We start from the raw sequence: 23,273 nt of genomic DNA, 5'->3' as shown, positions 1-23,273 counted from the left end.
CTCCCCGTTAGCCAAGCACACACACACCCCCTCTGAGAAAATGGCAATCTTTGTATCCCCTCTGTACCCGGCTGGGGCGGTCCCTGTGCCCTTTGCCATTGGATGGGCACTCAGGAGCTTCCATTCTCTTCTGAGCACCAACTTTTCTGTGCCCTCCCCTCTCATCCTACTTCCTTTCGGTCGGGTCTTAATCCCCGTCCCTCTCACTGCGACACCCAACAAACCAACCTGAACAAATCCAAACCACAAACAACACAGAACCAGCAAATTCCATTCTTTTGCTTAATAACCTTTTGTCTTCAGCAAAATATCACCTCATCTCTCACACCTCCTCTGGTACTGTTCTCTTCTTACTGATGTCTAAGTTCTAGAGCAAAAAAGGTATTTGCAGTTGTGTGGGCCTGGGTTTTCCTCTCTCAGAGTAAAGGACACCCCAAAATTGTTTCCCATAGAGTCTCCTGTATATTCATGGGTTTTACTTACTCCATTAGTGCTCAGTCAGTGCCCCAGAGCTCTGTGACCACATGGGCACAGGGCTGTGTTTTAGGAAAGTGCTGCCTGGCATTCTGGAGAAAGAAACCTGGAGAAATCCATGCCAAAAGAGCAGCTTGGCTTGAGCCTGCTCTGTGTGGCCCAGCAGCTGTGGATGAGCTCAGAGCAGAGGTGGGGGAGCCACTGTTTGCCCAGTGTGGGCTGGGCCGACGTGCTCCCTCAGAGTCTGTACTTCACTGGGGATCAGTGGCAGGGATCCTTGATGAACCTTCCTCCCAGCAGCTGAAGCTCTCCCTCCTCTCTCTCGCCTCTCCAGTCGTCAATAGGTGCCCTGAAACCGAGTTCATTTGAGGTTTCCCCACCAGAGATGGTATTTGAGAACATTGTCGCTCATGAGGTTTATGAGATGGCGCTGTCTCTCATGAATAAGGACAAGGTAAGTGCTGGGACGTGAGGCTTTAACACTGTGCTGGAAGAGGAGAGTGCTGTCATTCCCCCAGTGTACAGCAAAGCAAGTTATCTGCTGCAGCACATGCAGACGAAAATGTCTCAGCACCTTTGTTCAGCAAGATGGTGGAAATCTTCCTGTGCTGGGAATTGTCCCCAGATTTTGGCCGTGTGTTGATGGTATCTATGCCAAAGGAGTTTCCTTCTCTGGAAAGCTCTGCATTGATAGGAATGTTGAGGGCTGTACAGTTCTTACCTGCTCTCATGCTTTGCCTCGAGTCTATACCACATCCTGTATCTTCTTGGTTAATCTTGGCTCCTGGTAGGAATCTCTGCCTCTCTCAGCCAGTTTGGCTCCCTCTGTGCAGCTCACAGGCAAAGCTCAGGGGCTGAGCCTTCTGCACTTTATGCTGGAATCACTTCTCATTAATGGCATTGGCCCTGCAGGAACCGTGTTCTGCAAGAGCCCTGCAATCAGAGTGATGGAGCAGAAGCAGTGGGAGGCCTTTAGGTGCCACTTGAGGCTCCTGCTCAGCTTCATCCAGCTCTGCTCAGCTTTTCCAAAAGCAACACGGTGCTCTGCTTTCCCTTTGCAGAAGCACAGCACATCCAAAGCCATGTGCTCCTGGAGGTTTGCACCTTCATGTGAAGTAATAGTGATTGTTTTGCGGTTTCTCAAGAGAGCTGAGAGGGAAAAAGTTGTAAAAGGTCAGCAGTTGTGTTCCACTGTAAAGAGGACAACTCTTTACATTCTGAATTTCAGTCAGAGAAACATTTTCTCAAGTGAGGCTCGTGCCAAGAGTGGGGTGGTGGGAGGAGACAAGAGGGAGTCCAAATCATCTGGTTTAGACTTTTGGAGAGCATTTTGGTGCTCAGGGGTTGACGATATCAGTGAGCTAGAAAATGCATGTGTGCTGTGTCTATGAACCCCACAGGGCAGAACCTGGCCTGCTGGCTGCAGGCAGGAATGCCCAGCAGCCCAGCTTGCCTGCACAGGCAGCAGGAAGCCCTGGAGAGCCAAGATTGGCTTTTCATACTGGAACCACACTGTCAGTCAGTGCTGGTCCTGTTTCTCCAGGCAGAAAATGCCTTTGAAGCCCAGAGTCAATAGGCACAGCCTGTCTGTGTTTCTGTCACTGTTGGCAAGCTGATTGCTGTCATGGTTTTATGATTCCTCCTTGCTGCTTTACTGCCCATTTAAATTCTCTTTGTCATCTCCTTGTTTTAGGGATTATCTTGCTGTGTTCATTCCTTCTTTTGCTTTTCAGGTTTGCTTTTATTCCCAGTAAGGCCACAGTGTTTGGTCTCCTGTCTTGCTGGTCTGCCTGCCTGACTCTGTCCCCAGAAGGTCCCTACCCAACCCTGATCTGCTAGAAGGGAATTTCTCCCTTCCCCCACAGCAATGTGCTGGTTTGCTTTTAGGTAGCACATTCCCCCTCTGGAACAGGACCACTTCATGGCTGTGTGCAGGCAGAAGCCAGCAGGTTTTTTGGCCTTGTTGAATATGCAGGTGACTTGGTTCAGGTGCTGTGTCTCCATCCTGCTGGTGCTGCCCTGCTCGGCCCTTCCTTCCCAGCAGGCACTGCCCTACTGCCCCTGGCCAAAATGCTGGAGCCAGAGAGAAGGGATTCAAGTTCAGCCTTGTGAATGATGTGCCTGTGCCTGCTCAGCTGGAAGTGCTTTGGGAAAGGCGCCAAGGAGGGATGTCACCAGGGCACGGACAGGTTTCCTCTCGTCCTGTTTCCACAAGTGGCCAAGTCATCATTTCCTGTCTTTGCTGCAGTTTCCTCAGGTGGTGAAGGTCTCCATGGAGAGCTCACCTTACTTCCAGCTGGTGAGCTCCAACAATGCATACCGTGTCGTGCTGCCGGGCGCCTCTGTCCCTGTGCGCGTCCGCTTCACCCCTGACGAGAGCAAGGTGAGGCTGGAGGAGCCAAAGCACACAATGATCTCCACAGCCATTGTTTTCCCTGCACTCTGGCTCCAGCCCATTGCATGCTGTGAGCTGGGCTCCAGGCGTGGGCAGGCAGCCTGCAGCCAGTCACACCTTGGCACTGCTGGCAGGCACTGCAGCCAGGCCTGACAGGCTCTGCTTGCCCTCCCTGCACACTGCTGAGCATTGCCAAGGGAAGATGCACGGGAAACAGGATGAAAATGACAGAGGGCTGTTGATAGATGTTGGGCCATCTCTAGGTCCAGTGGAAGGGGTTTCATTCTGATGGAAAACACCAGAGGAACAAAGAGGTCAGAGAGCTTTCCTCCTTCCTGGACTGCCAACAGCTTCCCTGCCTGCCCCTGGGCTGGAGCACAGCCGGTGCTTTTTCACCCCCTCTGTTGTGCAGCCTGTCAGCTGTGCTGTCCCAGAGCACAAGTGAGCATGGCACAGCTGCAGGGCAAGGGCAGAGGATGTGCTGTGCCCGTGAGCCCGGCCTGGCACAGGCACACTGGGCCCTGGGTGCCCTTGGTCAGCAGGAGGTTGCTGAGCTGCAGGGCACTTGGACACCTGCCTGAAGGAGCTGGTGTAGGGCAGGTACAAGCTGCAGGCAGAGCTGTGAGCCCAGAGCCCGTGGCAGTGACACTGCTGGGGCTCTGTCTTCATGCCTGTCCCTGTGCTTGCTCTGTCAGCTGGCACCCATTCCGTGCCAAAGGTGTTTTTGTGGGGAGGTTTGCACAGCAGTGCTGAGGCCCTGGCAAGTCTGATCTCAGTGCTGGGATCTGGAGGGTTCATGTTCTGATCTGGAGGCTTGTTCATACAGAAGGGTTGAGGGCATGGCATGGAAGGGAGGAAGCCTTGCAGGGAAACAAAGAGAGGCCCTTTCCAACAGCATCCTGCTACCTCTTAGCACTGTTCTTCTCCTGACTTGGTTGGACAGGCAAAGTTAGAGGGGAGTTTTGAGCCAACTGATATTTCTGCACCAGGCCAGAGGTGCAGGATGTCTTTGGGTGCAGCTGTTTTCTCATCTTCCTTTTGCTGCTTGAACACTTTGTCCTATTCTCAGACAGTGGGAATATAGAAACCTAAAGAGCAATGTCCTGTGTTCCCCAGCTCCATGTTCCTTAGAAGGGACTTAGGAACTATTTAACATTATTAAAATTTAGAGTAAAAATTATGGTGACCTAGGGTAGTTCTCTGTATGACCCAAGTGACACAAGAGCTTAATGCCACAGAGACAGGCTTTGCAAAGTGCACTTGTGTCTTTAAAATGTGACATATTAGTAGAACTTAGTGTTCATTTTATAGTGGGATAGGTAAATTGATGCCCTTGAAGGGTTATAGAAATGGTTTTTCTTCTGCCATGGGGATGGCACTAAATGTCCTGTGCTGAGCCAGTTTCTTTTCCTGCAGGATTATTCCCACGAGTTCGTCTGCGTCACTGCAAGGGAAAGGATCGTTGTGCCAATTGAGGCCATTGCTGCCCGAGCTGTGCTGGACTTCCCTGCCCATCTGGACTTCTCCAAGTGTCCAGTCAAGGTCGGCACCCAGCAGACTCTGCTGGTGCGCAATGTCGGTAACCTGAAAGCTCAGTACCAGCTGAGCACCCAGAGGTGAGGCAGCTCATCTGTCCCTGTGCAAACACCTTTGGGTGGGAGCAGAGTTGGGAAAGAGCATTGCAGTGCTGCCCTGCAGCCTGGCTGGAAAGGGAGCAGCATGGATGGCATCTGCTCTTACTTTCAGTGGCCTTTGGGCTTTCTCTGTCCCAAATTTCCTGGAGGGTGCTGGAACATGTTAGTAGCTGGCTTGCACCCTCCTGAGCACAAGCAGCTTCTGAAATGCCTGCTCACTACTGTCAGCCAAATAGACCCATTCTCTGGGAGGACACAAGCATGTGGCTTTCCAGTGGTCCTCTCATGAGATGCCCAACATGAGCTGTGCTGCAGGCAGCCAGTGCAGTTCCTGTTACTTAAAGCTGATCTGATTACCCTTATCAGCTGAGGGCATCAGTCACCTCTTCTGTTCCATGATGAACCTTTGAAAGACAGTTTAAAATTTCAAAAGATTATTTAAATCTCTCAATAAGGTTGTGCCCCTTCCATTGAGATTTCTTTTTAAATACTCCGAAGTTCCTGTGTTTCTGCTGTTTTTTCTTTTTGTTTTGTGTTAAATGTTTGCCAAAAGATCATGCATTCTTCATTGGGAACTTTGATGAAGGTTGAGCTCTTGTGATGCCTCTCCATATACCACATGCCTATAGGGACATGCACAGGTCTATAGGAAATAGGAGACATTTAGTGAATATGTGAAAAGCAATTGGGCTCATTTAGAAGGTAAAAGTATAGAATAACTTTTGCTGGAGGGGACCTCTGGAAATCATCTGAGCAGACACACTGCTCAAAGCAAGAGCAGTGTCTGGGGGTTGCAAGGTGCCGTTGGGAGATCTGGACCTGTCTTTAGATGCCACACAAGTAAACAAACATACCAATGGACCTAGTTAAAAAGCGGGTGAAAACAACCTATTAAAACCCCCTCCATACCTTATCTTTTCTGCCTGTCAGGTGCAGTAGTGATTCAATGAGAGGATGGATCTAAGAGGATGAGAAGTGTCTTAAGGAACAGCTCACAATTAACAGATAAAAGGCCAAAATTTAGCTTGCCAGCCCTATCTCTCAGCAGTGGTTTTCATTTGGTTATTACAGTGTCAGGGATGTCTCCTTCACAGCTCTTCTATCTGTGGGCTCAGGGAACAGCTTAGTGATGCTGGCTGAAATTCAGAGGAGTAGAGCTTGTGTCCTTGGGTCTTGGGGAGCCAGGTCTGTGTGAGAGATGACTGCTACAGCAGGAACAGAGGAGTCTGGTGGGTACAGCCCAGGGACGGAGGATATGCAGGGGCTGAATTGGAGTCAGTTTTTCAGTCCTGACAGCTGAGTCCTGAACTTGGCTGGATCCTCTTCTCCTGATAATTTGAAAAGAAGAAGACACCTTCTTTCTCAGGCAAGCCCTGAAGTCATCCCTGGAATGTTATTCCCATCCTGCCACCTGAAGGCAGGAGCATGTAAGATGGGGCAGGAGTGGGAAGGGAATGGAATGGAAGGTAGTGCTGAAGCCTGGCCAGGGATTCCCTAACTGGCAGCTTCTCTGTTCTGATGAAATTTCTGGCCAAAGACTAAGAACAGAATGCTGTGCCTTGCCCCCAGCAGGCCCTGATCCCCCAGCCCCAGCAGAGCTGCAGCAGTGCTGGCATCAGCCCTGGGGCAGATGCAGGAGCACGAGCACTGATCTGGCTCTGGGGCTGCTGGGGCCTTGTCTTTCCTCCCCTCCCTCCAAAGTCTCACGTCCAGCACATGAACATTGCTGGCCCAAGGCTTCTCCATCAGCCAGCAGTGATGTTCTCACCAGTGGCAATGGGAACAGGTCAGCCCATAATTACAGCAAGAGGTCCTGAATGAGCAGAACCTGAAGCAAGTTCATCAGCTGTCACTACTGACATGAATAAAGTTCAGCTTGCCAGATGTTCTCTTTGTTTTTGGGTGTGATGCATTCATCATCAAAGTCCCCAGAACACACTTTTAAGTGACAGATTGACCAGCAGCAAAGCACCAAGGCCATGGCTGTAGAAGTGCACAAAGCCCAGCAGCTGCTGGGCAGAAGCACATTTCCCCTGAGCTGTCCCTGAGCATCAAAGCACGGAGTCTTGTGCTTGTCAGGCAAAAGCTCTTTATCTGGTGACCAATCCTGATTGCTCCTGTTAAATCCAAAGTGCACCAACACATTTGCATTAACATTTCCAACATGTTGAACAGAGTTTCTCTGCTGGGCCAAGCAAACATTACCAGCCTGCATGACAAGCCACAGCTCCAGACTGCATTGCTGGTAAATACAAAGAAACCTCCTTGATGTGCTCCTGCTATTGGTGCTTCATTTAGCTGGGATTGGACCCTTCAGACTGTAAATGGCATCCTCCTTTTGGGTCTTGTTTCCATGCCACTGTATTGCTCTAATCTGCTGGTGGTGTTGGTGCTTGGCACCAGTCGATGGTGGATGGGAGCTGACTCTCACTGTCAGTTTATCATCCCACTGCAAAACTTTCCTGCCTTCTCTCTGGGAGTTCTCACAGGCAGCTCCTCGCAACACTGACTCCTTTCCTCTTTCCTCCTCCTTCCTGTCCCTCACAGCACATACTAACCCTTGCTGTCCCTAGCACAACCACCTGACCCTTACTCTTCATAGCACAGCTGAAAAACTCCAACTCTCCTCTGCACCAGCTAATCCACTCTTTTATAACACCCATCCTTATTGCACCATCCTTACTGGACACAGCGGTGACCTATTGAGGGCAAGGCTGTTCCTACTCTTTGGTAATTAGTACAGCTGCAAATCCTCAGGGGTGAGATTGCCTCCTGCACTATCTCTATTCTCTTACAATCCATCCTCCCACAATCTGCACTCTATTTGTACTCTTTTAGAGTTTTGACTGCTCCTTTTCTTAGAGCAGCTTTCATTGAAATGCTGATAAAATGTGCCCGTTTTAGGCTAAATCAGCATGTTTTCAAGGTAAAATAAACCAAAGAACTACACTACAAATTCAACAGTAATTATTCCTCAATCTTCAAGGAAAAGTTCCTTCTCCCTGTCTGATTCCTAGGCTGTAATATCACAGGATAGGTAGTGCCCTAACATTTGCATCTCTTGAGATGTGGTTTATAGGCAGCAGGAAAAGAGGAATTCCTTAGGCAGTAAGTGTCAAGTTGTGCATGCAGATAGCTCTGAACCCTCTCTGTGCTCTTCACAAACCATTCTCTGATGGGATTGCTGGCAGTGGGAGCCTTGAGGCTCATTGCAGAGAGCTGGATGCAGAGTATGGGGAGCTGAGGTCATTTTACCCCCAGGATCTTGTGAGGGCTGGATCTTCTCAGCAGTGGCTCAGTGGCTGTTTCTGACCCTGTCTGTTCTGCCTTCTGCTGCCTGTGCTTGGTTTGCTCCCTGCTTGCCCAAGGGAGCTGCAGTGCAGCAGGAATCTCATGGCCAGGTGTCCCCAGGCCTGACCCCTGTCTCTGTGTTGCAGTCCTTTCTCCGTGGTGCCGACCTCAGGAACTCTGGGCGCTGGTGAAACCCTGCAGGTGACAGTGACATTTCACCCGCTGACCACGGGTGTCCATTGCAGCCTCCTGAGCTGCAGCACAGGTGAGTGCTGGACCCTGCAGGGCACAGGACAGTTGTCCACCATGGCTCCCTGCTGTCCATCCCCTGCATTCCCTCTAGAGGTTCCTCCCTGTTCCAGATTTACCCCCAAAAAAACTGAGAACTCCTTGGTGTTTGGGGACTTGATAAAACCCCCTCTAACAGGGGATTTTTGGACTCCTATTTTGCTGGGAGTTGCTGAGTGGAGGGAGGAGGAACCCTAATTCTCCACTACCATGGGGCTGTGCCTGGGTGAAGTTTTATTTTATTCCTGGGCAGTGCTGTATGAGAGGTGTGAGGTCTCCATCAGACTCTCCAAAGCAATGGAATTCTTGCACACCTCTGTCCCATATGCTGCTTCTCCATTGGCTTGTCACAGACCCTTTTTCTATGTTGCCCTCTACACATAAATGTAGTTTCTGCCTAATAACATTTTCAGGCCCTCGAGTTCCTGGTTGGTGACAAGTCAAGACAAAGTCTTCCTCATCCCCATTTCCCAGGTCGTTCATGCAGTTGCAGACCTCTCACATCTATCTCCCATTTGATTTCTAGACTGAGGAATCCCATTCAGTCTTCATAAAGAAGCTGCTCTGTACTTATTAATCATTCCTTTGTCCCTTTTTTATTTAATTTGAAATGCTCCAGCTTGGTTTTTGAAATCACAGCAATATAAAATATTTCAAGACTGATGTGGCTGTGGGTTTGGACAGGAAATGATGATCATTTTCATGGTGTTCAGTTTGTAGTGGTTTGTCATATTGCAGAGCCAGGCTGGCTGTGTTTCCTCACCTGTGTCCCCTCCTGCTGTGGGCTGTCACTTCATTTGTTCCTCTGGGCCTCCTTTTGCTGCCCACCTGCCCCCAGGCATATTTGCTGGTCAGCAAGAAGGGATCCAAGGGATCAGGAGAGACAGGAGTCTCCTGGGATGCCCGGGGAGAGCCTGGGCAAGGCAGGACTGAGCAGGGCTCCTCAGCCCTGTCACCTGAAGGACTTGGATGCAGAAATCAGAAATCCTGGTGATCTGAGTGGGTCACCAGAGCACATGGACCAATCTCCCTGTCCATCCTGTCACCTTGGGGCCAAATCTCCACAAACACTCTCAGAAATAAGGTGTTTAAGGAGCTGCCCAGGACATCCCCACGCTCTACACACACAGAGCTGTCAGGATGTGATAAACGGACTGATGCACAGAACTGCTAATGCAACTAAAAGCTGGGACACCTTCTTCTGTGCCCTGTGGTTTGCTCTGTTCCTTGTGCTTCCATCAGCCAGTGAGCTGAGCAAAGACTCTCCTTTGCTTTGTTCCAGGTGAAGAAAGAATCCACACAAAGCTCTGTGGAGAAGCTGTAGATGTCAACGTTGGGCTGAGCACAAATATCGTGCACGTTGACACCACCTACATCACCACATCTACCCACAGAACCCTGTTCATTGAAAACAGGAGTAACATCACAGCCCACTTCCAGTGGAAGGCCTTTCCTACTGAGGAACGTGAGAATGAAGTGAAGAGGAGGTTGGTTTGAAAGATACATTTCAGTGAGATATATGGCCCAGGACTGAAACTGATGTGTGGCCTCAGGGGGTGTTGGTGCTTTTGAATGGTTTAGGCCAAGTAAACCATGCCTGGCAGTGGGGTGTGTCACCCTGTGCTTCAGGAGCTCAGCACTCAGCATTCCAGTTCCATTTATACTCCAACCAAGGATGGCATTTTTGGAAGGAAAGGTTGGCTGCAATGACTGGATTTCCTCAAGTTCTAATTGGGCTTTTGCCTCTCTAATCTTTTTCCTACATGACCAACATCCTTAAACAGTTCCTGAGTTGCTAGCCCCTCTTTCCAAAGGTGACACACCCTCTTTTTTTTCCCTTAGTTCCTTCAAGAGCTCCTTGCCCATCCAGGCTGGTTGTTTTCTCCATCAGCTTGTCTTTCAGCACACAGAGACAGTTTGTTCCTGTGTCTTGAAGACTTCTTTCTTGAAGTATCTCCATTCTTCCTGGACCCCTTTGTATTTAAGGGCTGTTTGCCAAGGCACTCTCCAAATCAGTCTCTTGAACAGGCCAAAGTCTGCCCTCCAGGAGTCCACAGTGGAAGTTTTGTTGATGCCCCTCCTCATTTCACCAAATATTGAGAACTCAATTATTTCACGGTCACTGTACCCCAGACAGTGGTGAACAGATCAAGTTCATTTAGGGAACTAAATTCCCTAATTTATCATTAGAGGATCTCCTGGTGATATCCAGTACCTGGACTCCAGGGAGGTAGCACCTACCTCCAGGGAGGTAGCTTCCCTGTGGAATGGATCTGGTCAATGTACAGGGCCCTCAGTTCCCCTTAGAAGGGAGTCACCTACTACCACCACCCTTCTTGTTAATACTTGAGGCTGTGATCTGTCTGACAGCCCAAGTGCAACTGGGAGGCTCTCCAGACAGAATTTGTTCCTTAGTGTCATCTGCCTGACCCTCTGGAGGCAAGGCCTCATACCTGTTCTGTCAGGGCACCTGGGTGGGTGATGGGGGTCAGGACAGAATTTTATTACCTCTCCTGTAGAGACCCATTTCCATTCCCCACTGTCTCTTAGGTCTCCTCCTTCTGCCTGCTCACAAGATGGGCAGGGCTCCTCTGGTTCCTGCTGAGCTTCTCTCAGGGTTGGACGGGTGTAACTCCACCAGTTTATTTATTTTTCACTCTCCCTAATGCTCCTCAGCCTTTCCACTTCTTCCTTAAGCTCTGCTACGGGACAGAGCAGATCATTCACCTGCTGACTCCACACACAGGTGTCTTTTGCACTAACCTCTGATCTTAGCACCAGGCCAGACCCTCCCTGCAGCCAGGGGCCTGGGCAGCTTCGTCCTTTCTAAGGGTTCTGTTTGAGTTAGTGCACTCCTGCTGGCAGCAGCAGCAGCAAGGGCTTTTCATCATTTGTAAACCATTGCTAGGGAAATAAAAAAGCAGAAACAAGAAAGAAAGAAAAAAAAAAGGCTTGCACCTCACAACCAGCAAATAGACACAACCCACTACACAAGGAGAGTGAGTCACTGCACCCTTTCTGCTCAGCCAAGCAAAAACTGAAAAACTGCTGGGCCAAAACTGCTGGGCCAAAAGTGCCGTGGCAAGCCCCTGTGTGCTGCGGGCCAGGTCACTCACACTCCCCAGAGCCATTTTAAATTGCCTGCAAAGGACCAGGAGATCGACCCTTGCCCGCTTGAATGGCTGGTGAGAGGGTCCTTCAGTGCCCTGGGCTTCTTGGTTTGCCACTGTTCTCTATCTCCTTACACTGTGTTTGACTTCCATACAAGCTCTGTGTGGTAAAAGAAAATCCCATGACCTTCTCTGGCTACTTCCCTGGGCTGTTTATTTCCATTTTTTCCCACTTGCCTGCCTCAGCCTGGACCCCAGGTGATCCACTTTCCCCTCAGAAGCAACTACGTTTCCCCAAAGTAAACTTCAACTTGGTTTTGCTTTTGTGGGGTTTCTTCCAATTGCATCTGGTTTTATGCCACTTTGTTTCCTAGACTGTCACCAGGACATGTTGTTCTTCCTTACTTCCAGTCACAGGAATAGTTTTAGCTCCAAGGCCACTGTCCTGCTGCCAGAGAAGCTTTTGAGATTTCAGAGCAAAGAGGACTTTTTATGAGAGGAGATAGTGCAGGATCCTTTCCCTTTCAGGACATTCTACTACCATGCACTGGGATGGGACCCAAAAAGCTCTGGATCATGAAACTCCAGGAGTTTGCTGTTGCCCTCCTGCACAACAAAGTCCCTTCCCCTCTCAGAGCCTCTGTTTTCATGCATATAAAGCCTTGAATGTCACTGAAGGGATGTGGTGCCTGAATTCATCAATTTCCTGTGGAAGTGCTCTGGGATGCTCTTGTGAAAGGCAGAGTAGGGAACGGGGCAGGTCCAAAATGAAAGAAACAAAGAGTGATGCTGGTAACATGTAGCTGCAAGCCAGCTTCATCTCCCCTTCCCAGGGAAGTCCTGCTCCCTGATCTTTTATCTGCTTTCCCCAAGTAGCTCAGTGGTAGGAAAAGCCAGCTGAGGTGGTCGGTGGATTCTCCCTCAGTTTTGGCAGAGGCTTTGAGCCAGGAGGTTCTCTTGAGGGCTTCTGGCTTTGGAAAGCTCTCCTGAGCTTGCAAGTGTGGAGTAAAACTACCTTGTGCCAGTGAACAAGTTGTCCTCTGATCCATCTGGGACTCCCATGGCTTGGGGTCAGCCCTTGCTGGGGAACTGCTGCTGCTCCTCCCCAAGTGCTTTCTCTCCTGCACTCACACTTCTCTCTGCAAATCTGTGGCTCATGAAACCATCTGCTGGCCTTGTCTCTCCCTGGGGCTGCAGGCGGCGCAGTTTGCTGCACTCACCGAGGCAGGTGAGGCTGGAAAAATTCACAGAGGAGAAAAAATCAGAGGAGGAGAAAGATGAAGACGGTGCTGCTCTCCTGACCAGCATGGCCCAGGAGAAGATGGCAGAGGTGCAAGAAGACTCCATGATGTTCTCCGATGACATTTTTTTCATTGAGCCAATGGTAAGTGATAGGTGAGAACCCCATTTTCCTCCTCCTCCTCCTTTCTGGAGCGGCTGCAGAGCTCCCTGCTCAAAGCATTTGTGCCCTGCAGGCTCCGGGCAGGGCTGGGAGCCTGACAAAGCCCAGTTCTGCTGCCAGGCTGGAGCTCAAGGCCCTGCCTGCGTGTCCTGTCAGTGTCCCAGGGAGCAGTTCCTGTAGGCAGGGGCTCCCCCCACACGTGGGGCTCAGCAGAGGCTGTTGGAGCACTGCCAGCTCACACACTGACCTGAAGCTTGCAATGGTTCCCTGGCAAAAGGAGGCCAAATTCAGCCCAATGTTAATGACAGAAATGCCAATCCCCTCCTGTAACCATGCCTTGCACTGTTTCTGAGTGTCCCTTCCAGCGTCATCTGTGAGCCTGGACACCAGGGTGGAAGGTTAAAATGGGCCTTTGGAGTTGTCCTGCACACAGGGACAGAAAACCTTTTCCTTTTCTGGTGATGCAAGCAAACTGCCACATGCTCCCATCAACCAGAGCCTTGATTCTGAGTACTGGCATTGTGAGAGATGATGAATGCCTGCTGTCTGCACAGTGCAAAATCTCTTCTTATCTTGGAGTAAACCCTAGAATAATGCCAACCTCTGCTTTCTTTCAAAACAGATTAAACTAATATTTTTATTTCCAAGGAAGGGGATCATGTTCTCTTCTTGGTTACAGCTATGGTCCATCTAAGGCCAAGAGCCAGCAGGGCACAGTGGCAGTTGCATCCCACTGTAGCTGACAGCAGCATGATGGGACCAAGAGCTTGTGTCAGAGCAGCAGGAATATTGTGGGGAGTGGGAGCTGATCAGCTGAGCATTGAGAGCTTCCAGCACTATGTTAAGCTGGGTTTGGAGTGTTTCCTTGGGCTCCTTGTGTTGTTCACTCATCATTGATGCTCTAAATCAAGGCTTACAGGACTGTGGTTGAGAACAAGAAACACAAAGTTTGAAGAGAAATGTTTTGCTGTCTTTCTGTTGTAGGAGGGAGAAATCGGGCCGCATTGTTCGGCCGGAATCAGAGTGACCTTTAAACCCCTGGACGTACTGGGGTACCAAAGTATGGCTTACCTCAGCATCTCAGGTACAGCTCCTTCCCTCTGCTTCTCTCACCCACAGTGAAGCCATGGTGCCAGCCTGGGCTCCCATGGAAGTGCTGGGAAGAGTCCCTGGTCAGCAGGGCAGTGCTGGCACATCCCCACTGGCCCTGCAGCTCCCAGGGAGTCTCCCGTGCTGGGCCAGGGCTCAGAACAGCCGTGTCTGGGTTACCAATCCCAGAGCAACCCAGGCAGTGCAGGGAGAAGTTTTCATGCCATGGCTTTGCCAGCATTTCCTCAAAGGCCAAAGAGCTACAGAGCAGAACAGCTTCAGTGAACAAGCACTAAGCCCCTCTAGACACCTCCAGGATGGCTCCATTTGACATGGATTCATCATCAGGCAGCAGGAGCTGAATTATAAATGTGCTCCCTGAGCCTGGATCACCTCCCAGTGCCCAGACATGGCTGAGCCCCACTGAGCCCAGGGTGGTTGTAGAAGGAGCACCCTTGGCCAGCACCTGCTTCTGTCCCTGTGTGGGAATTGTCACCTTGCAGCTCACAGTCTGTGGAAATAGAACACAGTGCTGAGTGTCAGAAATTGAGGACTTTGGCAATGAAGTTGTGTGCTACTGGGCCAGGTAGTTTGGCAATTGCTGCCTGGCAATTTGCTCTTAATAAGCTTTGTGCCTTCCCTGAATGGATTTCAGAGTTCCTCTAAGTGCATGGGAAAGAAACCACAGAATTCTAGCATGTTCAGGATGGAATGGACCTTAAAGATCATCTAGTCCCTTCCCACTAGATCAGGTAGCTCCAAGCCCCATCCAGCGTGGCTTTGAACACTTTCAGGGTTGGAGCCTCACCCTTGGGGAATCTGCCCCAGTGCCTCACCACCCCATAGTAAAAAATTTCTTCCCTAATATCTAACCTAAATTTCTTTCAATTTCTACCCATTACTCCTTGGCCTGTCACTACAGGACATCAGAGATGTTTTAAACTCAGCAGACTGCTGGTTTAAATTGGAAAGCAGCCTGAGGAATGGGTTAGAAATTAGAAGTCAGCCCCAAGGGATGTCTCCTGAGGGAAGAGAAGGGTGCATATCTTCTCCTGCAGCATCAGGAGCTGGTTGCATCCAGCCTGGAAAATGCAGTGGAGCAGAGGGAATGATTGTACTGCAATGGACATCTCTCCCCAGGCCGTGAGAGCAGGCTGCCCCTGCGCCTCAGAGGGGAAGGCCAAGGACCCTTGGTCGAATTCAGCTCTCATACACTGAACATTGGGAATGTTTTTGTCAACTCTTCCCACATCCATGAGGTGAGCAGCAGGGCTTGGGATGGATCCTGATGGCTCCTGAGGCAGCAGCAAGCCTGGTGCAGCTGTGGAATTGCTGCCAACCTGGGCACTTGTGAGCAGGGAATATTTGATGGACTGCTCAAATCTCAGGGGTCACAAAGGTGTGTCTGTTGTTCCTGAAGCCCCAGTCCCTGCTTTTGGGCAGCCTTCCTTAGGGATCAGCTGGGAGGCTTCCTGCAAAACAACCCCTTGGCACATGAAACCAACACTGCCTCAAAAAGCTGCATGTTCAGAGGCTTTTGTGGCAGTGCCAGACACAAGGCCCCTTTGCACTGGGCTCTGCAGAAGCAGCTGCAACAAACTGGCTGCCTTGGGCTTCAGCCCACTGCAAACAGCTGCCAGCCAAGTGTCCCTGCCTATTCCTGGAAGTCACAGGAAAGCCATCCAGCCTCCTGGCTCAGTGCTGGCCCTTGCTAAAGGCTTGGGAGTTCTTTTCCTTGCTGACCAGTCCCTCACCACACTTTGGCCTCGGTGCATCTCTGACCCGAGAAAGAGAAAAGTGCTCCTGGGAATAAAGCAAAGGAGTTTTCTACCTATTTACCTCTCCCTCCAGAAAAAAAAAAATAAATCAAGGAGAGCAACTGAAAGATGTAGAAAATGAGGCTCTACATCATGCCAGACACTTTCAAAAGTGTGGCTGTGGAAGGGAAAGACACCCTGAGTTTTCTTACCAAAAGATGGTGCTGTCTGTATGTTTTGATGCTGATGCCTCATTCTCAATGTATTGTTTTCATGGTCTGCGAAAAGGTGAATGAGCAGATGGTGCTGTTGGAGCTGTGCTCACTGGGGCAGCAGCAGCTCTGGGGTGATTCCCTATGCAGCTGCAATCAGCCCACGTTGCTCTCAGCGCCAGCTCTCAATGTGCTTGGTGCTGCTGAGCAGAGGGGCACTGCTCTGTGCCCACGGGATAAGCCCAGGGTGACTGCAGTTCTGTGGAGTTGCCACTGCTCTGCATGAAAACCCAAAGGCAGAAGTTGTCCTGTTGTATCTTTGGACTTGTGCCATTCAGCAGCACAAAGCATCTTCTGCCTTTTCTGGGTGTTCATTGCATCATTAGACAATAACTCACAAGAAAGGAAGGTTCCACATGGATTTCCATTTTGCTTTCTTGCTTCTGCAGGTGGAACTGATTAACACAGGAGCTCTTGATGCTCCCTTCATCTATATCCCTTCAACCACCAACGTGGGCTCCTGCTTCAAGTTTGAGCCTGAGGAGGGGATCATTGCAGCAGGTGGGAACCAGACTATTCAGATCGCCTTCAGTGCCACCGTGCTGGGGAGCTTTGAGGAGGAGTTCCAGTTCAGTGTGGCTGGATCTCCTATGCCTGCCATCCTGACCATCAAGTAAGGACCCTGGGAGCTGGGTGGGCACATCTGTGGCTGTCTCTGGGACATCCCCCACCTACCTCATTCTGGGGTGGAGCAGAGAAAAAAGGTGTATCCTGAGGTCTGAATCTCTGCTTTGATGCTAGCATTACCTTAGTGTGAGGCTGCCTGCTGCCCTGTGTGGTAGCTGGGAGCTGGAATGACTCGTCCCTGCAGGGATCTCCCTGTGCCTTGGGCCATGGCAGGCAGTGGGATGGATCAGCTTTGGGCAGCAGCTGCTCTGGGATGTCCCACCTGAACACCCAGCAAGGCCCCCAGGGCTTTGCAGATGGGCCAGCCTGGCTGATTCTGCAGCAGCAGCAGTGTTTGTAAAAACTCCTGTGAATAATCCCTGCCAGATGGGCAGCAGCAGCCTCAGCTCACCTCTCATGGCCATGCTGTGGGGCACAAGCTGTGCCCCCAGCTCCTGTGCCCAGAGGGCTCTGGTGCCTCCTTTGCACAGCCAGCAAAGCGCTGATGTGGGAGTCAGGAACTGTGCCAAGGACTTGGGCACCATCCCGTGGGCTGGTGCCATGGCAAGAGACAATCCTGGCCCAGCCACAGGGAGAAGGGCGGATCATAGGGGAGGCAGAGCTCAGTGCTCAGCACCACAGCAGCGTGAGGCCTTGTCCCTGCCAGCCTGAGCCATGTGCTGCAGGATAATGGAGTGGAAGCAGGAGAGCTGATGCTGGCTGCTCTGCAGCTTTGGAGCTGGGCTGCTGCTCTTGGGCAGCACTGGCTCAAGGCAGTAAAGAAATGAAAACTGGATTATACCAATGAGATAAGGGAAATGGATTAAAAAGAACAAGAAAGTTATTACTTAGCAAGAGAAAAGTGGTGAGTAGGTCTGCCCATAGTGGAGAAACAATGATGCTGGCTTTGCTTTTGGAGGAAAGGTGCTGCTTTTTTAGTTTGGAAATCAAGAGGGAACCTTTCACCATCAAATAATTGATTCTTCTCTGTCCTTTCCCCAAAGTGGTCATGGGGTGTTTGTGCATAAGCAGCTTTCTCCTTGAGCAGGGGCAGGTCTCTCTTGCTGAGATGTGCAGAGCAGAGCCAGGGGCAGTCCTGTGAGTACAACACAAGGCACAGTTCACTGCTCCTTGATTTTGAACCAAAAGGCAGAGTGGGCATTGATTGGCATCGATACATGAAATAAACTCATGAGTGTTGTGCAGCTTCAAGTGCTGATTTCAGTGGATGTTGGTGGCTTTTGGAGTGTGTCTGCTGAGTTCAAGGACAGGTGAGGTGCTGTGCTAGATTCAGGACAGCCTTGTTTGGTTGTTGAAGCTCTTGCTCTTGGCTGTGCCAGCTGGTGCACTGCTGACAAGCTGGTCCTTGCCTCTAGGATTGATCTGTCCATTGTGTAGAACTGTTGCTGCTCTTTTCAGAGGATGTTTGGGGCTCCCCTGGCTTCATGTCTCAAAACTGTCTGTAATGATTGTATGGGTCAAACTCTCCTGAGAAAGCTCCTCCATGGGAACAGCAGTTGCAGCTCAGAAGGAGCAAAGCAGGGAAGCTGTGGCTGGAAGGGCTGCTTACAGAAGTTTGTGGGGACACCTTGATGTCCATGCCATTTCAGATGGGGAAACTGAGGCACAGAGCCAAGTTGGGGTGTGTGTTCAGGGTCCTTCATGGGATCACCAGCATCCTGGGGCCTCTCCTGCCTGCCCATCAGTGGCTGTTGGCTGCTGCCCCTTGGCTTGAGCTGCCTCCTGTGCCCAGGGCCCTGTGCTGAGCACACGGGGCTGTGTTGGTTGGAAACCCAGGGTGCCCTGAGCCCAGGTTTTGTGCCCCTGAGCCACGACAGCCACACCTTTGCAATGCCTTTAACCGAGCCATTGCCTGCTCTGTCCTCCAGGGGCAGCGTCACCGTGCCAAGCTTAGAGTTCGATGTCGATGAGATCAACTTCGGTGAGATCTCCTTTGGTGAGTGTTCCCTGGGCCGGACACAGCGTCAGGGATCTGTGCCTTCCAAAATGGAGCCCTTGGACATAAAAGCATCTGTCACTCATGTTCTGCCACAGCAGCCTCTTCAGGCTGTGACCTCCAGGGCTGCTGGTGCCTCAGGTAGCCTTTTGCCATTGTGAGATCCAGTAGAAGCAAGGAATGGAAAGTCAGTATTTTCTGGTGTCTCTGTCCTGCTTTAAAAGACAGATGTCTGCCAAGGAAGGGGAATCTTCCTAGAATGGAAAGAGAACCCCCTCCCTTTCAAATTATTATACTTTTGAAACTACAGAGCTTCCAGGCAAAAAAAACATGGGAAAAGGAATAACAGTTCTTTACTAGAATATATCAAGACAGCACAAACAAGAACACAATAACAGAAGTTTCCAACCCACCAAGTAGTGTTTTTCCCCTTTGGCGTAGTTGTGTTCAAAGGCAGGAGGAGCTGCGGGGATCTCAGAAAAGCCCACCCCAAAACTCCTGTCCCTCTTCCCAGACCAAGGGGAATATTCACTATGAAGCCTAAACCCATATTAATGAAGTTCATGAACTTTTAAAGAAAACTCATTGCCTTTCCTGAGCTGCTTCTTCCCCACCCTGCATCACCACTGAGGCACTTGTTAGGATGCCTTTTGAATAAATGGAAGAAGAAAGGCAACAGATGGAAATATGGTTCTGAAACAGGAGATTCACCCTACTTAATCTGATTTCATTCCTGAAGTCTCTTCAGCTGAAGGCAGCTGTTTTGTCTTTGCTTCTTTTCAACTGTTGACTGTTGTCTGCATGTGCTGGCCTCAGTCTCATTTGAGGTTTTGACATCTGTGTTTGTCCTTTTTGTGCCTCCCTTGCCTCCCTGCCAGAGTCCCTGCTGGAGCTGGCAGTGGTCACTTGGATGGGCACAGAGAAGCTCTGGGCTGCACCTGCAGTTGTTTTTTCTCCCCATCTGTGTCCCAGATGCTCTTGGTGAGCAGGCCTGGGGAGAAGTCTCCTCCCCACAGAGCTGGCCAGCCCAGCCAGATGTGCAGTGCAGAGCAGGCTGTGGCTGCTCTGCGCGCTCTGCAGGACATCCCCACCATGAGTGGCTGTATCTCTGGCTTTGCAGGATGGAAAGCAAATCTCAGAGCCAAAGTGGGGTAAACCCTTGCAGGCAGCACTCTCAGTGAGCATCATGGCTGTGATGTCCCTGTTTGTGGGCTGAGGTGGGACCTGGTTCCTGATTGCTAATCTCAAAGCAAGGCTAGGCTGTGCCCCCAGCTGAGTGGGCTCTGAGCTGTCACGTGCTCAGTCTGTTCGGCCCAAACCAAGAGATGCCTTAAGGGTCCTGCAGAGACAAGCTGCATTAAATGCATCATGTTCTAGTTCCTGATTCTATCCTCACTTTTTTTGCTGTAGCTTCTTCTCAAGGACAACTCACTGTTTATATATCTTGAAAACTGAGAGTGTTGGCAGACTTGACAGGGAATTTTACAGCTTGAATTCTCAGAGTAAATGCTGGGTCTGGGTGCACACTCATCACTGAGAGAGAACTGGTGCTGGTTTGAGGCAGGTGAGGGAGCTCCTTCCCATCACAAAGAGACAAGCTTGCAGTGTTCAGCAGGGCTAGGAGTGGGCATTTTCAAGGCTGCAGTCTGGAATCTGTGTCAAAGGGAGCTAAGTGACGATTAATTCCTCACGCGGCTTCTGGGTGAGCTGTAGTTCAGATCATAAAGAGCTCAACTCCAATCCCACTTTGATCCTGCCATGATATTCCCCCAGGATCATGCCCTGCTGGGGGCCTGAATGGATATTTGTGTCCTTGCCCAGGCTTTCCCCACACGCAGCGCTGCCGCCTCACCAACAGCTCCGCGGTGCCCGTGACGTTCCAGCTCCGCATGTCGGACGATGGCACGCAGCCGGCTGTGGACAGCCTGGATCAGATACGCAGAGAAGGTGACCCATCCTGGAGGAACGGAATTAATTTCTATCTGGAGCCCAAGGAGTTCACCATCAATCCCAGCCAAGGCACCATCCTCCCCCAGGGACACCAGGACATCGAGGTACGGCAAGAGCCCAGCCACAGCCGCTGCAGCACCAGGGCTGGAGCTGCACTGCAGGGTGGGAGGGCTTTAGCTCTGGTGCCAGCTTGGAGCATCCTGGCACGGAGAGATCTGCACTGCTGGGACGCCTCTGCTGGCTGGCTTAGTCGGGATGTTCCTCAGGGAGCACTGTTTGCTTTCCAGAATCATATGCTGAGCTCACAGACCTTATGGTCAAGGCTTGAAGCCATTCTTGTGTTTTTGAGAGCAATTTATTTGATTACAAGTGGCCAGAGCAAGGATAAGGGCAGAAGGTGGCTGTTAGAGAGATGTCATTGTATCAAGCAGTGAGCTTTTTTTCTTGGTCTCATTTCCCCCCTCCTGGGGAGCAGATGATTTGTGTTCACTGCAGGAATCTCCAGTGGAGACAAAAAAACTGCAGCCATGAACTGCCCAGCACCTGCTGGGCCACACTTTACCCTCAGCTTCCTACTGTAAAGCTGAACTCATTCTGTTCAAGTCAGCAGATTTCCTCTGTTTATGTCATCCTAGTCAGATGAAAAATTGGCCCCTTAATTTGAATACAGCGGTGCATAAAGCTTTAGTCTAATGTTTTAATGTAGGTTAATGTAGACTTATGCCCTGATAGCAAGGTGTGTTTACCAGATCTGATCTTGCCAGAAGGCTTTTGTTACTCTGAGACTCTGCTTTAACATGGACCAGCAGAAGAATTAAGGCAAAATCTGCCCTTTCTTTACCATGAAACAAGAACTGGAGGATATTACACGTGGGTAATGAGCTTTTGTAAGGAAGAATTGACTACTTTTCTCTTGCACCAGGTGACCCTGTGCTCCAACAGCGTGATGGATTTCTACCGGAGAATGCTGGTGGACCTGGAGGGTTTTGGCAAGGGAGTGACAGCCCTGATCATCACAGCCAGGTACCAGCCCTTGCCTGGCCTCCCCCAGGCACTGCCTTGCCCAGGCTCTGCTGGCTGCAGCTGCCAAGGAGAAGTGCTGCTGAATGCCCTCATGTTGTGCCAGCTGGACATGAGAACAGCAGTGCTTGGTCAGCAGCCTGTGGTGAAAAGCACCCCTGCTCATAGCCCAGCACGGTTCTGAGCCTTTTTCTAAAGGGATCAGGAATGATATTTTTATTGGCCTGGGGTTTGTTCCTTGGGGTAGAATAAATTTCCCAAGGGCCTTCTCTCCTTCCTGCAAGAGGTGGAGTTGTGCTGGTTGTGAGCACCTTGCACTGGTTTGGGCCACACCAAGCAGCTGCTGAGAGTCAGGGTCTGGTTCTGTTAATGACAGCACATGACAAGGGAAAGTGGCTCACAGAAACAGTGGTGAGTGCAAGATCTTATGAGGGGAAAGCAGCCCTTGATGGGGCAGGTCAGTTCCAGTTTTTCTCCTTCCCTGTGCTTCCTATTTTGAGCTTTAACGTTCTCAGACTTAAACCAAAAGTCGTTGTTGCTGCAGCAGAATTCCATGCTGCTGTGCTGCTGTGGGTGTCAGTGTGATGCCCAGAGGGATGCAGCTCCCTGGTGCTGTTCCCTGTGCCAGGCAGAGCCATCCAGGCAGTGCCTGGGCTGCCACTGTGTACAGCAGGTGGAGCTGGGGCCAGGCAGTGCCTGGAGCTGTGCAGTGAAGGAGCCAGGGAGCTGCAGGGCCTGGCAGGGGCTGATCAGCCCCTCTGTGGGGCAGCTGCTGTCTCGTGCCCTCCAGGGCTGGGGCAAAGAGCTGAGTTCTCAGGCAGGGCAACAGCACAATGGCAGAGAAGGGAGTCAGTTTTATTGAGACCCTGGAGCTGTGTGTTCCTTGAGCCTTAGGGAGCACTGATCCTTGTTGGGAAGGCTCCCCCAGAGCTCGTGGGTCACTGGCACTGTTGCAGGAGTCCTTGCAAGCCTTCTTGGGTAAAGGAAGGGCTGAGGCAGCTGTGGGGCAAAGTGCTCTGCCTGGGGCCCTTGGCAGCCTCTGGGTGCTGCCTCTCAGGGTTTGCCCCTCCTTGACAAGACATGTGGGAGTGGGAAGAGATAGAAGGCAATTTATCACTGTAGGGCTGTTAAATATCTATTTGATAGTGACAAGTGTTATGCTCCATTTCACAATCTTTGGGGGTAAACGTTCTACCTTCTCTCAGTATCTCTGATTCCTCTGGGGTCATCTCTTTGCCCAGGTGTCTCGTTCCTGAGCTGAGAGTGTACCCTGAAATCCTGCTGTACGATGAGTGCCACCTGAATGTGCCATACGAGAGGAAGTTCCTCATTGCAAATGACACCGACTTTCCTGGCTGCTACGGGCTTATTCCCCAGGTTTGGCATCACATCCACTTCCTCCTCTCAAATATTATTGAGGAGATTATTAGGGGAAAAAAGGGTTTGGATAAAGCCTTTCTGGTTTCTATTCAGTCTTAAAGATCTGCTGAGAACAGGATCCTGAATGTAAACTTTAGGATGCAGTTCAACCTCCTGAGGAAACAGTTGATGTTCTGGTCTAGTCTTCAGGGTGTTTTCTTGTGAGAGATCTTAGAGAGTTGTTGAAAGCCGCTGCATCCACAGACACCAACGCCTGTGCTGGCACCCTCCTTGCAGGACCCCCTGAGAATGCTAAGCCTGCAATTCTTGCATCTTGTTTCTGTCTTTGACCTTTGTTCTGGGGATTTTTAAACATGTGTGTAGGTTGCTGTTGCAGTGGATGTTCAGGAGTTTAAGGTTTCTTCAAAGGTCCCTCTGAAGCTGCATTTCATTGTGTCCCTTCCAGGAATGCAAGGAGGACTCTCCTGTGCTCTACAGCAGCCCCAAGCCCTGTGGGATTGTCCAGCCTCACAGCTTTGCCGAGGTCCCAGTTATAATCGAAGTCCAAACACTGGAGAAGCATCGCACCGACATTCTCATCGGCGTGTTCGGGGATGAGAGAAACCCCCTGGTGAGGGCAAGGGGAGATGTGAGCCTGTGTGCAGCTGC

At 50.7% G+C, this 23,273-nt stretch overlaps 1 protein-coding gene across 1 annotated transcript in view; it reads left to right on the top strand.

The window, feature by feature from the left end:
* LOC132079267 (hydrocephalus-inducing protein-like) overlaps nt 1-23,273 on the top strand; it is a 66,325-nt gene that overhangs the window by 1,527 nt on the left and 41,525 nt on the right. Inside the window, exons 3-16 of the mRNA XM_059481768.1 lie at nt 809-928; nt 2,723-2,857; nt 4,286-4,485; nt 7,941-8,059; nt 9,365-9,569; nt 12,390-12,576; nt 13,579-13,678; nt 14,824-14,942; nt 16,102-16,325; nt 18,208-18,275; nt 20,097-20,329; nt 21,148-21,248; nt 22,487-22,622; nt 23,071-23,235. Of these exons, the coding sequence (XP_059337751.1) occupies nt 809-928; nt 2,723-2,857; nt 4,286-4,485; nt 7,941-8,059; nt 9,365-9,569; nt 12,390-12,576; nt 13,579-13,678; nt 14,824-14,942; nt 16,102-16,325; nt 18,208-18,275; nt 20,097-20,329; nt 21,148-21,248; nt 22,487-22,622; nt 23,071-23,235 (2,112 nt within the window). The remainder of the gene's footprint in view (nt 1-808; nt 929-2,722; nt 2,858-4,285; nt 4,486-7,940; nt 8,060-9,364; nt 9,570-12,389; nt 12,577-13,578; nt 13,679-14,823; nt 14,943-16,101; nt 16,326-18,207; nt 18,276-20,096; nt 20,330-21,147; nt 21,249-22,486; nt 22,623-23,070; nt 23,236-23,273) is intronic.

Source organism: Ammospiza nelsoni, chromosome 13, assembly GCF_027579445.1.
Source record: "Ammospiza nelsoni isolate bAmmNel1 chromosome 13, bAmmNel1.pri, whole genome shotgun sequence".
Classification (NCBI taxonomy): Eukaryota; Metazoa; Chordata; class Aves; order Passeriformes; family Passerellidae; genus Ammospiza; species Ammospiza nelsoni.
This window is presented reverse-complemented; position numbering and strand designations above follow the sequence as displayed.